Genomic DNA, 17,786 nt, shown 5'->3' with positions numbered 1-17,786 from the left:
GTACCTGTAGTGATGGGTGACAGGGTGACGGGTGACAGACTTTTAAAACATTTAAAATAATGAGCAATGAGCGAGCATTAAAAAATTCACATTGGTCAATATTTTGTTAATTATATTTACAAAATTAATTCTTATGATAAATTAAATGCATAACTCAGTCTAAATTACTTTCCATGTAGTTAAGTGTTGAATAAAGAAATGGAAATTAAACAAGAATCTAAGGACTCACTCCAGGAAATTAGATATCAAAATGGAAATGATGAAATACCTTCAGGTTTTCGCCCCTCAGCAAAGGAAATCAAGCAAGAACCACAAGATTTCCTTCAGGAATATTTTAGTCCAAAAATAATTAAGTCCGAAGTTAAAAATGAAGTTCTCAACCCTATTATAGACCAATTTTTTATAAAAACTGAACAGGGGTGGCCCGAGATTAAATTAAACACAGAAATAGACATTTCAGACATCAAATTAGAACATGAACAAGGAATAGTAAATAACCAAAAAAAAATCCAGAATCTAGAAAGACCTCAGACCACCAAAGGATATAAACAGCAATTTATTGAAAGATGTAAGTAAATTAATAATATTGTTCTGAAAATAGCTTCAGAACAATATTAATAGTTTCTTCTGGCATCTTAATAGATACATTCATTTACTGTTACTGGGAATAAGCCACAATAGACCTGGAACCTGTGTACCAAAAAAAAGTTTATTAATAGCAAGCTGAAAATTTGTTAATGGCTTAACAATGTCTAGTCAGACTAACTTTGATGTATGGGAACACTGGAACAGGGAAAGTTTTATTTATTTATTGTTAATAAACGGGGCAAGCACATTGACAAAAAATATACAATTAAGCAGCATTTATAAACATTACAAACAAATACTAAATAAAATACAAAATCATAAAATAAATATGTATATAGAATCACAATTAAATTTAACGCTTCAGAAATTGTTTAAAGGCACTTTTAAAAAAATCTGTCTCATGAGGCAACCGATTAGCATGAACAAGAAGTCAGACCTATATTCACAGAATAATTAGTTCGATGAAAAGGAATATGAAATAGTGTATTCTCACGAAGGGCATAGGAAGGAATGTGGAAACAAACCAATTGAAGCAGTTCAGGTGAATGTATCATTCCGTTAACCAATTTAAAAATGAAGATGAGATAGAAATTAACTCGTCTAGTAGACAGAGGATCAAGTTCTAAGTATCTCATCATATCAGAATATGAATAAGGTCTGTGTAATTTAAAGGCACAGTGCATAAAGGATCATCTTTGCACTCTCTCCAACTTTTGAACAGAGGATTGGACAAAGGGAGACCAGATTATAGTGGAATTTTCAAGTTGAGATTGGACCAGAGAACAGTAAAATTCTCAGCGAAGAAATGTTATGAAAATCCCTTGTATACCTCTTAATAAACCCCAGCTGCCTAAGAGCCTTAATACAAATAAAATCAATATGCAAATTAAAGGATAAGTCTCTCTGAAAAATGACACCAAGATCCTTGATGCTAGTGACTCTCTTAATCAAAAAACCATCCAAATTGTAATCAAAATCTACCATTTCCACTGATCGTTGAAACTGGATAACCTGACACTTGTCACAATTAATGACTAATCTGTTATTATCACACCAATTCGCAAATAAGTCGAGAGATTTCTGTAGCCTAGCACAATCAGAGTAATCCTGAAAAGTTTTAATTGTGCAACAGGTTACAGGTTTTGAACGTCAGACTACAAAACGTCACATGTATTTTGTCGGACAGAACTTCCAGTTGATTTGTTACCCTTTCATTAAACTCTCATTCAAAAATCAGACTGCTATTTACCACCAACATATTTCATGTCATTCGACATGTCGTGTCGGACTTATTAAAATGCCCAACATATTTGTCAGACAAACATTTATATTATATAAAGTTTGCTATTGAATAAACTTAAAAACAACCTGCTAGTTTTCTCAATCATAAACTTGTCAGGATGACGAGTTCCATAATTAAAACTTCCTCCGTTAGAGTGTACCCATACATAAAAGTTTGTTCGACTAGACACTGTTAAGGTGATACAGTAGCGATCAACAGGTAGCCAAAACGCGTTCCAAGATTGCGGCTGTAATTTTGAATATTTTTTCGAGATATTTGGCACACGTATTCGTAATATAATAAAGAATGGCGGTACAGAGCCCAATTTGAAAAATATATTAATATGTGGAAATTACTCTGTAATTAAATACAATATTAAAAAAACGAGCCTGTACCGCCATTAAGAAGAACAAAAAAATACACTTTCTTCAAATAAACTTTTTTATCCAATGCCTAGATTTTGTGTCATTTTGGAACTACTAATGAAATCAAAAATTTTAGTAGTTCCAAAATGACACAAAATCTAGGCATCGGATAAAAAAGTTTATTTGAAGAAAGTGTATTTTTTTGTTCTTCTTAATGGCGGTACAGGCTAGTTTTTTTAAAATTGTATTTAATTACAGAGTAATTTCCACATATTAATATATTTTTCAAATTGGGCTCTGTACCGCCATTCTTTATTATATTACGAATACGTGTGCCAAATATCTCGAAAAAATATTCAAAATTACAGCCGCAATCTTGGAACGCGTTTTCGCTACCTGTTGATCACTACTGTTTCCTCTTAATCTATTGACAAATTTTCAGCTTGCTATTAATAAACTTTTTTTTGGTACGTGGGATCCAGGCCTACAATTTTACTTTAAAAAAAGTTTATATTGAGCTTCCATTTCAGAAATCCTTCTCAAAATACATTTTTTGGAACAACTTCCGTAGTGGAACTTGAAACATCAAAATTAACTTATTTTAAAATAAAATTGTGGCTTAGGTAGGTTCAATTTGAGTGAGTACTTAACCACCCTTCTATTTGACCAAAGAAGTCTATTGTGGCTCATCCCTAGGTTAAAATTGTCCCTTCGATCCATCATTTTTACCAAAGTATTATGACCTTATAGACCGAGAGATATTATACAGAAGTTCAGCCACGATTTTCTAAGTCCTGCCTTTTGTAATACTGGAAGGGTAGACGAGGTACTTACGATTTGTGGAAACATCCACAAATTTCCTGTAAAAATTAGATTTTCCCAAAAAATAAAAATAGGGTTTTGTGATGAATTTTTGAATCCTGCCATATCCTTAAAATGACAGGATACTATGGATTTTATGAAGAGAATTTTTTGGGCAGTATGGTTGCAAACGGGCTAACGGAATATACAGGGTGTCCTGAAAAGATTGGTTATAAATTATACCACACATTCTGGGGTTAAAAATAGTTCGATTGAACCTAACTTACCTTAGTACAAATGTGATCATAAAAAAAGTTACAGCCCTTTGAAGTTACAAAATGAAAATCGATTTTTTTCAATATATCGAAAACTATTAGAGATTTTTTATTGAAAATGGACATGTATTATTGTTATAATAGAAACATCTTAAAACAAAATTATAGTGAAATTTGTCCACCCCATAAAAATTTTATGGGGGTTTTGTTCCCTTAAACCCCCCCAAACTTTTGTGTACGTTCCAATTAATTCATTATTGTGGCTTCATTCTTTAAACACAACGTTTTTAAAACTTTTTTGCGTCCTAGTATTTTTTCGATAAGCCAGTTTTTATCTAGATAGGGCTTTGTTTTTAATATATTTACATAAAAATTTTATGGGAGTTTTGTTCCTTTAACCCTTAAATGCCCAAGGGTGTAACGGTGTAAGGCTTGTAACGTATTTATTACGTGTTTAGAAATTTTTCAAAAATTATTTATTGTTAAAAATGCAGCCCTTTATCGAATGTTAATTGGGTTTTACCGATATTTTTGAAAATAAAAGTAATATCATGAGTTAAATATGGGTGGGCATAAAAAGTACACCCTTGGTAAAACTTGTTACTAAAGGTTTCTCTATAATTTCTCGTTGGTAGGAACATAATCCATATAATTATCAACGTATAATTACATTATCGACATAATTATCCGCCATTGAGGAGGCTGATAGGAAGAATGTGGAGAAAATCGACAAATCTGAATTAATGGCTTTTACTGGTATGTTAATTTTGATGTAGATTGTAATTTTGTTGTAAGGTTTGTAAATTGTTTATATTAATATTTTAGAAGATGCTGTATTTATTAAGCATGAGATTCTTAAGTTTAATCCATTTCCAACAACTCTCAATAAATATATTAGCTATTTTCGAGGTGGACATTTTTTACCCACCCTTGGGCGTACATGGAACCTAAAAAAGGTTGGGCGTTTAAGGGTTAAACCCCCAAATGTTTGTGTACGTTAAAATTAAACTACTATTGTGGTACCATTAGTTAAACACAGTGTTTTTAAAACTTTTTTGCCCCTTAGTCTTTTTTTGATAAAAGCCTTGTATCGAGATTGGCTTCTTTTTCAAAATATACCTAAAAATGTAAATTATAAATAAATTTTCAGATTATCAACAGGTCTCTTATAATCGTACTTAACCGTATACAAATATGTGGTGGATTCGACAAATATTCAAAATATCTCGATAAACATTGGCTTATCGAAAAAGTACTGAGGCAAAAAGTTTTAAAAACATTGTGTTTAACTAATGGTGCCACACTAATAATTTAGTTGGAACGTACACAAAAGTTTGGGGGGTTTAAGGGAAGAAAACCCCCATAAAATTTTGATGGGGTGCACAAATTGCACTTTAATTTTTTTTAAGATGTTGCTACCATAAGAATGTCACATGTCCATTTTCAATAAAAGATCGTTAAGAGTTTTCGATACTTATATGAAAAAAAATCGATTTTCATTTTCTAACTTCAAAGGGCTGTAACTTTTTTTATGTGCACTATTGTATATAGGTAAGTGAGGTTTAATCAACCTATTTTTGACCCCAGAATCTGTGGTATAATTTATGACCAATCTTTTCGGGACACCCTGTATATGTATACAAACATGTAAGGAAAATAATGAAATTTTCGTGATTTTCTGGGTCCTGTCAACTAAATAAATTAAACATATTTATTTCATAATGATCAAAAAAAATGTTGGCATGACGTCTCCTACTGTTTAAGTATACTTGACCCTTGGAAAATTCTGCGGAAAATTTTCACCCTATGATTCCCTGATTTTCTGAGTCCTGCATTTAAAAAGTTATAATACTCAAATGCAATCAATACTTTTTCGGTAGTCGGCAGGAAGGTTAAACGGTTCTTGTAAGACGGCAGGAGTCCTAGATTTGTAAGAAAATTTGTGAAAAATTACACGATTTTCTGAGTCATGCCATTTTGCATATGTTTCAAGAATCTTAATATAAGTCTATTTACAAAGAGGCAGGATGGTTTTATAGTTATTTCGTATACAGGGTGGGGCATTAGTGCGACAAAGTCCAATTACTCGTTTGTAGTAAGAGATACGAAAAAAACGTGGGGCAAAGCCCACATAACAATGATGTTCGCATCATGTTCTAAGCATATACTACCAACATTCGTCGGAGTATATTCTTTTTAGTATATGTGTAGTACAAGCATAGCATCTACCTTAAAAAACATTCTAAATTTCATGTTCTTTGCATATACTTCAAAGTATATTCTCGTACCGAATATACTAAGTATATTCGTGTACGTAGGATCTCGGAATATTCGTAAAAGTTTATTCTTAGAATATACCTTTATCGAATATTCTTAACACATACTTATAAGTAGATACTTTTAAAATATCTTAAAAATAATTTGTATGTATAGGAAGTATAATATTAGCCTTATAGATTATCAACTTCGTTATTTTTTAGAATACATAATTAATAAAATTTATGTATGTAGGTAGTATTGGACGAATTTCATTTCAAAATTGTTGTAGGGTAAAAAAGTTTAAACATTAATTGTATTAACGTTTACATAGATACTATTAAAAATTCGTTTTCATAATTGAAATGACTTTACCATTTCGAGTTTATCATGAATCATTAGTATTTTTACATCCTTGGAATTTGAATTTAGGTACATTCAATTCAATAGGCCATTTCGCAGAACCAAAACGTGCCAAACTGCACAACCAAAGGCTTTGGCGTTGCCAACCGTCGAGTAAGCTTTTTCCGTCAACTTACTTTAAAAATTCCCACTTTTATAAAAAAAAACTTCCCTCCTGTTTACAAAATCTGAGAAGATATGTTGAATTATTTTCAAATATTTTGATTTTTTCTTAATATTTTACAATTTGGACTGGAACAGTAATTCCCTTTTGAGTTAACTTTTTCCCTTTATCACCGTTTATGTTGAAAATTCCCGCAAAAAGGGAAATTTCTCTCCGTTTGGCAACACTGACCACCGATTTTGTTATTCCACAATACATTCATAACCCCCCTCCCCCCATCATATTCTGACCATTTCTATTACCTGAATGGATCAGGGATAGGAAAAAACCGTAAAATATGAAAAAGAAAACAGGCATTATTTCATTATTTGTATCATCTATGGATCTATGCAGTGTTAAGGATGAAGGCGAATGACGTAGTACTAGGACTAAAGAACATACATAATCTGTTTATTTTGTTTGCGGTGCTTCAAAATACATATAATCTATTTTGATAACTCAATATTACTTAAATAGGTAAGTACATATAAGTATTATATAAATTTTAGTTACTTATTATGCATAGTTTAGTTTAGCTAAATATTATATAATGATTTATATAAATAACTAAAATTTATAAATATGTACTTACTTTTTAAGTAGGTAATATTGTAGAATGTAGGTACTAACTACATTCTCATTTACAATTAAAATATGTAAATAGATATTTGGTATAGAACCAGTAGAACCTAAGATGAGATTAGGTGATGCTGAAAACATACTTCTAAGCAATATAGCACTTGATAGCACTTTCTTAGAATATTCTTAAAAATATAATATTCTTCCCATACAAAGATGTGCGGTAGTACGTTCTTAGTATATAAATAGAAGGTTTATAGCACTTCCTTGGAATATTCTAAAAAGTACCTTCTTGGTATAAACTAAAAAGATGTGCGGTAGTATGTTCTAAGTATACACATAGAAGGTTTATAGCACGTCCTTGGAATGTTCTAAAAAGAACATTCTTGGTATATACTGAAAAGAAGTGCGGTAGTACATTCTAAGTATATACATAGAACGTTTAAGTACTGTAATGTAGTATATACTCAGTATCTGCTCTGCACATTCGCAATGGTAATTACGCACATTCTCAGTATATACTTTTTCTGAAAAGTATGTTCTATGAATCTACTAAGAACATGAAATTGTTATGTGGGAGATAGGATCATAATTTAAAAATATTTTTTAATATACAGGGCTAACCGTATTGACATGGTGACACAAACTTGTTTTTTTTAATGGAACACCCTGTATATAATTTTAAGATTCCTAAGACAATTTAATACAATTTACCTAATCCGAAAATGCTTCCTTCCTAAAGGAGCTAGAGCTCTTTGAATATGGCGCCTTGTAATTAGTTTTTTATATCTCCAGAACGCTTCCATTTCAAGAGACAAAAACTTGTCCGCCTTTTTATCTTCCAGAGTTAAATCGATGCCATCAATTGCGAATCTCTAGTACCGGTCATAGGAGTCCGTTTTGGGTAGGTTACGGTTATTTTATCGCATAACTTTTTATCTTTAGCTTTTAAGCATTTTTGACACTAGATTATTAAATTGTGAGGTATTTTAATACTAAAAGGTACTCTTGCTTTAAGTCGGTAGGATGCACCGTTTTCTAGAAAAATCGATTTTAAAATTTTTCGTATTTTGAATTTGAAAAAAATTTAAAAAAAAACGGTGTATTTACCGACATAAAGCAAGAGTAACTTTTAGTACTAGAATAGCTCATAATTTAATAGTCTACTGTCAAAAATGCTTAAAAATTAAAGACCAATAAGTTATGAGATATAATATCCGTTGATCTTCCCAAGAAGAACGCCTAAGACCGGTACTAGAAATTCACAATTATTGATAAAATCGATTCATCTCTGGAAGAGAAATTAACGTAATAGTTTTTTTCTAAATAGTTTATTTTTTTTATTTTTTTTTTTCAAATTCAAAAAACGAAAAATTTTTCAAATCGATTTTTCTAGAACACGGCGTATCCTACCGACTTAAAGCAAGAGTACCTTTTAGTACAACAAGACCCCGGAATTCAATAATCCAGTGTCAAAAATGCTTAAAAGTTATGCGATAAAATATTCGTTTCCCCAGCCAAAACGGACGCCTATCACCGGTACTAAAAATTGACAATAATTGATGGAATCGATTTATCTCTGTAAGTTAAATAGGTGTAAAAGTTTTTTTTTCTAAATAGAAGCGTTCTGGAGCTATTTAAAAAAAAACTAATTACAAGACGCCATCTTTAAAGAGCTCTAGCTTCCTTAAGAAGCATTTGCGGACTAGGTGATTTGAGTTAAATTTTCTTAAAATTATTTGAGGAATCTCCGATCTTTGTTTGTTAGGAGAGTTTCTGGACACCGTGTATAATAGGGACATTCCCTACTATAACCAGTAAATTGTAAAAAATTATTGATTTTGTTCCTAATGACTTTTATTGCGTTTACTTAGATAAAAATATGATCTAATCGATTAAAATAAAGCTGTTACAGTTTGGTATTAGATTTGAAAGGTGTGTAACAAATCCGAGACATTACTCAGGAAAATAATATTTAATACCGTACGAATTTTTTAACGATATAAAAATTAATTTTTTCTACGGCCGTGCTAAAAGAGCCACTTTCACACGCGCATTTCGTTTCCGAAAGTTGCACTTTCCCGCACGGCGTGCGTGAAAGTAAATTTTCCCGCACGCCGTGTGGCGTATAAGTAATATACCTTGTAATATGGCATTATAATATATTATAATACATGCAATAAACTAATATTTAGATATTATTTACTAATTTATTTCAAATTTATCTTATTGTGTTCATGTTTTAATGAAATTAGCGCGATAATTCGATGAAATAAAATTATTTTGACATAATATTTAAAAGTCAGATCAGTAGATAATTACAATAGTTTTGAATCGTCGTCATGGAAACCAATATCGTCATCGTGGTAACCCATTATATTGAAAGTTTGGTTTTGACAACCTTGTCAAGGAATTAATTTGTGTATTTTCACTTCTAAATAAAAATTGATATAACTCTATTTTTTGTGGCTTTTTTCCAAACGTACGGCCCTAGAAAAAATATTGTTCCTAACTCATGCGGAAAGTGTCTTCCCCGTACTCGACTGCTTGGGCGAACTCCGCCATCGCGTCGTTCGGGTAAACGGTAGTCTCGTGCGTGAAAGTATCACTTTCCGCAGTAGTTAGGAAAATAACTATTTATGTATTAAATATCTTTGCGGTTATCCTGCCACGTTGTAAACGGTTTTAGATTAGTGTTTTTAAGCATACTCGACATTGCATGACTCAGAAAATTGTGGTGATATGAATATGTTTGTATAACAACCTGCAATAATTTTACAGACTTAAAATTTTATTTTTATATACGAAATAACTATACAACCATCCTGCCTCTTTGTAAATAGATTTATATTGACATTCTTGAGATATGTGCAAAATGGCATGACTCAGAAAATCGTGTAACTTTCCACGATTTTTCTTACACATTTTTTAAATATGTATAGTAAAAATGGTGTAACTAAACATCCTGCCATTTTGAATAATGTCTGTTTAAATTATTTATTTTATAATAAAATTTATTTTATGACTGAGAAAATCACGGAACCAGGGTGAAAATTTTCCACAGAATTTTCCAAGGGCAGTTAAACATTAGGAGACGTCATGCCAACATTTTTTTTTGATCATTTTGAAATCAATAAATATGTTTAATTTATTAAGTTGGCAGGACTCAGAAAATTAAGAAAATTTCATTATTTTCATTACATGTTTGTATATCTATATACTCCCTTTTATAGTCCCTATATAGTCCTTTTGCAACCCTCCTGCCCAAAAAATTTTCTTCATAAAATCGATAGTATCCTGTCATTCTATGGATATGGCAGGACTCAGAAATTCATCGCAACTCCCCATTTTTTTCCTCATGGAAAATCTAATTTTCACAGGAAAATGTTACAGGAAACCCGTGGATTTTTCCACAAATTGAAAATACCTTTTCTAATCTTCCAGTATTGCAAAGGGCAGGACTTAAAAAATCGTGGTTGAACTTCTGTTAATATCTCCCGGTTTATTAGGTTACTTGTAAAAGCAGTTAAAGAAGAAGTATCAGAACGCAAGCCTATTCACTCTGGCGTACCACAAGGGAGCATACTAGGGCCATTATTGTACGTACTCTATACATATCACTTACCTACAAATGATAAAACAACTATTAAGACATTCGCAGACTGCTATTTTTGCCAAGTCTGACGATCCTATTGCAGCAACCCAAAATCTTCAAGCATCTAAACTCGCTTGAAATATGGTTGAATAAGTGGATTTTAAGGTTCCTGCGGCTGATATAAACTTCATTCCTGCGGCTGATACAAACTAGATTATTAGACAAAAATATAATATTCTGGGCAGATTATCACAGAATAGGTCATTTTTGGGAAAAGTTATTTACTAGCAATTTTATTGCTGGAATCGAATCTTATGATTCTATACATTAATAATATAGGTATGCAAAGTCCGCAGATAGTGTGCTACTTTTTTATAAACAAAATGGCGCCTCCAAATCGTGTTCTTTTCAATTATTGCTCTAAATTAATTTATAACAAAACAAAAGCAACTTTGATATTTAATAATGCGTTAGTTAGATGGCTCTACTCGAGTTACTTGGGAACAAAAAAAATTGCTCCATGGGAAGCCGTGAAAATACATTTTTTAACGTATACCGATTTTGAACTTTCTCCAACCTAATTTTTGATTGGAATTTTGGTATTTTTGGCATTTTTCACTCGTAATATCGATAGTTAATATGTTATGAGTCTTTTAAAGATATGAAAATTTGTGTGGAGAAAGAGGACCGAAATAAGAAGGTGATGGTTCGAAAATTCCATCCTATTGTTTATATCGCACACCTAGTTCAATTGTGCCACAACTGCAAAAAATTCGAATTTTGGGTTAAGGCTGTAAAATATTGCCTATATAATGGCCCATCTAATGCAATACAGCCTGAACTAAAATATTGTTTTGGATAAGTATAAAGTAAGTTACTTCGGTATTTCACTGTAGGGTTTTTGGAGGTTTTGAAAATGCAATATGGCCATAACTGGGAGATGTGGCGATAATATACACTGCCACAATACAACCGATGTAATTCAATACGGCCACAACTGCAAAAATCAAGAGAGATGTGGCGATAATATACACTGCCACAATACAACCGATATAATTCAATACGGCCACAACTGCAAAAATCAATTGATTTTTTCATTATATTGCCGCCGTATCTCCTAGGTATCGTTTTATAAATGACTCTTCACAATGCAATATCGCCATAACTATCAAAATAATAATTACGTTTTATTTTTAATAAATTGTAATAAGATCCAGCCAATAAGTGTATAATTTGCTACCTAAATTGTAATTTTGAAGCCAGTCATTCTCAAAATAAATTATTTACAGGGCAAAACGCGTTTACTACAGAACGTTTTGCTCATTTCTCGAGAATATTGTGTTTTGCACTTGTGGCACTATTGAACTAGGTGTGCGATATCTTCGACGTACATGCCGGTGAACTTTGACCGGTTATATCTCAGGAACCACTCATCGCAATTAAACGTTTTTTCTTTTAAAAGAAGCGTTCTGCGGCGTTCTTTCCAATACCATTTTCATAATTTAATATAATAGTTGCCGAAATATTCTATTTGTTTATAAGCCAAAAAATTGTTTATAATTTCAAAATATTCCTGAGGCCGCTTAATTAGTTCAATTTCAATTCTGTAAAGTACATTAGATACGTATAGTGCCTTTTTATACAAAAATCATAGTTATTCTTATGTATCATAATTATTATGGTTATTATAGTGACCGTAAATTGTTAATTAACAATTTAATTGTTGCTAAACTGTTCATTCAATATCCATCGGCTTCTGGAAATATAATCTATATCAAAAGGGCTTTTTTGTCACCAAATTATTTAATAATTGATAAATAATTACTTACCTAAAATTCTAGTTGAAAATGAAAGATTTTGTTGGAAAAACCCTCATTTTCCGAAGAAAATTTTCGTCATAGTAAATCGGGAAAAACATGTCTCTATGCAGAATTTAATTACAGTGAATTTTTATTTGGATGTTTTTGGTGTAAAGTTAAAATCTTTGGAATTATAGAGCAATAATTGAAAAAAACATGATTTAGGGGCGCCATTTTGTTTATAAAAAAGTAGCACACTATCTGCGGACTTTGCATATCTATATTATTAATACATATATAGAATCATAAGATTCGATTCTAACAATAAAATTGTTGGTAAATAACTTTTCCTTGTTTGTTTTAAAGAAACATCCCTATTTCTAGAAATATACAATCCGTACAATATAGATACCCTTGCACGTCATCCGCGTCATAGCATGTGACGTCACATCATACCAACACGAAATATTTAAGTGGTATAGTCGGTTCGCTAAACTCAGACACAACTGGCTAGTGATTTTAGTAAGTACTTTTGCCAATTTGGTAAAATTGGCAAAAAAATAATTACTAAATATGTAGTTAATAATTACTAAATGGTTAGTAATTTTGCCAATTTTGGCAAAATTGGCCAAAAACAAAAAAATTACCGACTAAAATCACTAGCCAGTTGTGTCTGAGTTTAGCGAACCGACTATAGGTCTGTTCCTTTTTAGAATCGTTTAGGCGAGTACACTGGAATTACAGCCAGTAGACATATTTTATTATATACGCGTAGAAATAATATTTGAAGATTTCTCTTAATGTAAATTTAAAGCAACATACCTTAACTTGTCTCATTTGATTTGTATAAGTGGAATGTGGAATATAAAGCATTTTTATAAATCACACTTGTTCGGATTACACTCTAACTGAATTCGAACAAAGGAGACATTTTGGCTTAAATTGGTAACATTTACTTGACACAGTTGCGGTGTTGACATTTCAGATTTGTTTTTATTCTTTACTGTACATATTTGTTTTATTATATTTATTGTTTTTATTATTTACTTTAACGTAAGATTATAAATTAATTCTTGTTTTCAATTTCTAATGTTTTTATTTATTTACATTGAATATTAATTTGTTTTGTTGTATAATCCACTTCGCAATAATTATGTGATATATTTGATTTAAAATGAATTTAAGAATTTTTTGTAATTGGGCAACAATGTCAACTTAGATCTCAGACGAAGATAATGAAGTGTAACGGTATCTATATTGTACGGGCTACGGGCTGTACAGTAGTAATCTATTTAGTTATATTACCATGTATTTTGAATTTTAGGTATTACTAAGACGTGTTTGAGAAAGATTGAACCAACAAGTGGAATATTTATATGTAGCCAATGTGGACAGATATTTATCTCAGATAGAGATCTTGTTAACCATGCAGTTATTCATAAGGCAAAGCGAAAGAGAATTATAAATAATTTGACTAATGTGGATAATAACCTATTACCAACGAAAACTCAAAACCAACGTTTGGAAATAGAAGAGGTAAACAAGTGTTTTGATACTGCGGATGTCAAACCTTACATTTGCAGCATTTTTTTCGAACAGTTCCAGTGTCAAGAAAGCTTGGAGGTTCATTTCAATACTCGTCATTTAAATATTTTTCAGTGTAAGATTTGCTCAGAATATTTTAGTAAACAGATTTTATTAGACCACCATATGTCAAACCACACAGGTAAAAGGGATTTCAGGTGCCGTCGATGCCACAAAGAGTTTACTCTTCAGCGTTCCTTGACAAAACATGTGAAGCAGCATGTTAATAAAAGATTTATACAATGTAAAATCTGTTTAAAAATATGTAGTGAGATTTATCTGAAAAAGCACATGACTAACCATACAGCGGTTAAACGATTTCAATGTAATATCTGCTCTGTGGCTTTTAGATCAAAACGTCATCTAACAAACCATAACACTATTCACAATAAGACTAAAGATTTTAAATGTGATATATGCTTGATCACATTTAAGTCGAAAGAACATTTAAAAGTACATTTAAAAACTCATTCGAAAAGTAGTAAATATGAATGTAGGATTTGTCTTAAACAATTTGATAAAAAAATATTATTAGCCCATCATAATATGTCTAGTCACCCCGGCTCAAAAGAGTTCAAATGTGATGTTTGTCCTAGTGAGTTCACAAGAAAACGATCATTACAAAAACATCTTGCACGTCACGTAAAAAGCAATTCAATGCAGTGTGAAATTTGCTATAAAATATGTCAAAGTGAGTCAGAACTGAAAAACCACATGGTCGTTCATGTGTTCAAACCAAAATCTAAAAGTATAAGATTTTTCCATCGCATTGTAAAAGAAAAGCCACCCCCTCAGAGTGAAACTAACGAAGACATTCCATGTGTCCTTACCCATACTAAAACTCGAAAAGATAATGAGTGTAATGAACAGAAAAACACATTTAGCTGTAATGAAATTGAAAATACCTTTAGCAATAACGGAACAGGAGAAACTTATACATGTATAAAAACGGAAGAGCCATTTCTATACGGTGAAACGGAATGTGTTACATATAATGAAACAACTGACCCCTTTTTATTTAAAAAACTGAAACATGAGCTTACATACGATGAAAAAAAGGAAGAATCGGTTTCAAACAGTACAACGGAAGACAAATCAACACATGTTATTGTTCATAATCAAGATAACTCCTTAAAACATGACATGCGACTTCCCACAGGAAATTTTAAGTGCCATATTTGTTTTATGAGATATAAAAACAAAATCGATCTAGAACAACATATACCTACTCACATATTTGACACATATCAATGTCAAATATGCCCCAAAAGATTTAAACATGCTAAGACTTTGAGAGGTCATATGCGACTTCATACTGGGAAGAATCTTTTTCCATGTAAATTTTGTAACAAAAAGTGCACAACGGAATATAGATTAGAACTACATATGCTCGTCCATTCCGATTATAGATTGTATAAATGCAACATTTGTTCTGGTAGTTTTAAAACAAGTAGCGATTTCATTCGGCATGAGTTTGTTCACAAGCAAAAACAAAAGATCGCTGGATGTCTTGACGCTGGACATGCAGTAACCAATAAGGAAGCAGAGTATTCATCTAAAAATAACGAAAATAAAAATATGTTACCTAACGTTGAAGCCGAAAAGGGTAATACTGGATGTAAACCAACATTACAATCGTGTACAGTCACTGATTTTGGTTGTACAGTAGAAAAATTAAGTACTAGAGGTGGAAATGATTTATCTTGTAAGGAACAATCATTTATGTTCGGGGGAATGAAAACAAAACCATTCACTTCTGACGAATCTAATAAAAGTGCCTTTAAGTACATCAAAACTGAAGAAGACAAATTATGTGATAAAACCGAGAAATCGATTATGTGTAACGAAACAAAAGAGTCGTCGGCATGTGTAAAAACGATGGGAAATGAAATATCTTTGGATAAAGAAATTATTACAGGAAATGAATCAAAAAAATCTGTGTCTCTGTATCAAACAAATTATAAATGTTATATATGTTCTAAATACTTTTCAGATGAATATATGTTGCGAAGGCATATTACGACAGTGCATAATGAAGAAAAATTGTTTAAGTGTAAAGAATGTGGCAAAAGTTTAAAAACTCGTAACTCATTCAGAAAGCACATGCGAACACATACCGAAGAAGAAATGTTTGAATGTAAAGTATGTTCTAAAAAATTTAGAGAAAAGTATGTGCACAATGATCATATGCGGACTCATACAGGAGAAAACCATTATACATGTAGCCTTTGTTCAGCAACGTTTAGAAACAGGACCTTGCTAAGAAATCATATTGCATCAAGTCACATGGAAGAAAAGAAAGAAATAGAAAGGCCATTTACGTGCAGTATTTGCTCCAAAAAGTTCACTGCACAGTCGAGTCTAGATCGCCACATGGGCCTTCACAATGAAGGACAATCTTTTAAATGTAACACATGCTCCAAGGAATTTAAGTTGGAGGTGTATCTGCAAAACCATATGCGGTACCACATTGGAGAACATCAATTTAAATGTACGATGTGTGAGAAGCAGTTCAGAAGGAATTTTACTTTAAAAGAACATATGCTTACTCATTCGAAAGAAAAACAATTTAAGTGTCCATTGTGTCCGGAAGAGTTTCATACGAAAAAACTTTTTTTTAGACACAAAGCCAATCATCTCGGTGATCTAACGTTTAACTGTGAAGTTTGTTCTCAAACTTTCGCGAATAATTATTTATTCAAAGCCCATATGAGTAAGCACCGCCAACAGAAGGCCAACACATGTATTATATGTTCAGAGACGTTTCCACACCATGACGATTTGAAAACTCATCAACTTACTCATGGCAAGAAACCATTCAAATGTCATCTCTGTCAAAAACGATTTAAAGCAAAAGGGAATTTGAAGTCACATTTAAATAGACACTAGTAGATAAATGCACGATTTTATGGAATTTAGTTAATTAAGTTTTTGAAGTTATACGTTAGGCGCGTTTGGGAGTAAATGTATATGTGCGCGAATTCATCAAAATTCTTGGTGCTACGCGCACCTGTAACGTTATACGTTTGCTCTGATTGGGTATTACAATGACCTGTCAAAAATTGTTCGATGTGGCGGCTATGGGTAAACAAATTTTGTGTATTTGTATATAAAATAAAGGTCGCGATAGTATAAAATTGAATTCCCTGAGAAAATTAGGTGGTATACCATCAGGTCCAGGACCCTTATTGACACTTAATGATGAAAGCTTTTCGTAAATTTTGAAAATCTGGATACGATATGATGATATACTGAGTTAAGACTGAATATGGTCAACACTGCAATTTAAAGTAATATCAGTATAAACTGATGAAAAATGATTTGCGAATAAGTTGGCAATGTCATTGCCACTGGAAGCTACAGAGTTATTCAGGGTCATTGAGTCAGGTATACTATTGTTTTCACGTTTGCTACCTACAAATTTCATTATGGACATTCAGTAAATTGGAAGTATTTTTATCAAACCATCCTGCAAAAAAATTATCATTTATGACCCAAATGGGGGGGGGAAGTGGTCACAATCGTAAAGAGTCATAAGCAGATTTTTGCAGGATTGTTTGGTAAAAATATTTACAATTAACTGGTAATATTATCCGACAAATTTTTAAAGTTACGCCCCCCTCTCGAAAATTTTCCGAAATAGAAAAGTTGTCCGACTCAACATGAGTAACTGAATAAAAATAGTCATATGAGAGGGGTAATCTTTTTTTTTTAATGGTGGGCCCAAGGACTGCTATATTAAGATACAGAGTTGTAGGTACCACACATTGTGGTTCTATGGTTAAAAAGAATCGATGTTTCCGACAGGACAAAATAGTTTAAGATTTGAATTACCGAGGCTTTGTAAAACCGCCCATTTATTATTGTAATATTTTGACTTATATGTGATTTAATGGGACCATTGAATATGAAAATAAACTTGTTCACTATTTTAATTGCATTTTTATTTAACAAAGGATTCATGCTCATAATGCTATTAAGTAATCATGTATGGAATAAAACGTAAATGAGGTTTTCGAAAAGTTAGGGACTCTTCCTAATAAGCTAATGATCGGTGCTGATGGTATCCCAAATCTTGTTTTAAAACAGTGCAAATA

General features: G+C 31.8%; 1 protein-coding gene across 1 annotated transcript; it reads left to right on the top strand.

Annotated features, from left to right (window-relative positions):
* The first annotated feature begins 7 nt into the window (after window positions 1-7).
* Window positions 8-17,624, top strand: LOC126882116 (zinc finger protein 91-like). The gene is made up of 2 exons (XM_050646963.1): window positions 8-568; window positions 13,430-17,624. Exons 1-2 carry the CDS (start codon window positions 199-201, stop codon window positions 16,576-16,578), a joined length of 3,519 nt encoding a protein of 1,172 aa, XP_050502920.1. The 5' UTR covers window positions 8-198; the 3' UTR covers window positions 16,579-17,624.
* Window positions 17,625-17,786: the final 162 nt, after the last annotated feature.

Source organism: Diabrotica virgifera, chromosome 3 (assembly GCF_917563875.1).
Source record: "Diabrotica virgifera virgifera chromosome 3, PGI_DIABVI_V3a".
Classification (NCBI taxonomy): Eukaryota; Metazoa; Arthropoda; class Insecta; order Coleoptera; family Chrysomelidae; genus Diabrotica; species Diabrotica virgifera.
Note: the sequence above shows the minus strand (reverse complement) of the source record. Positions and strands in the feature narration are given on the sequence as shown.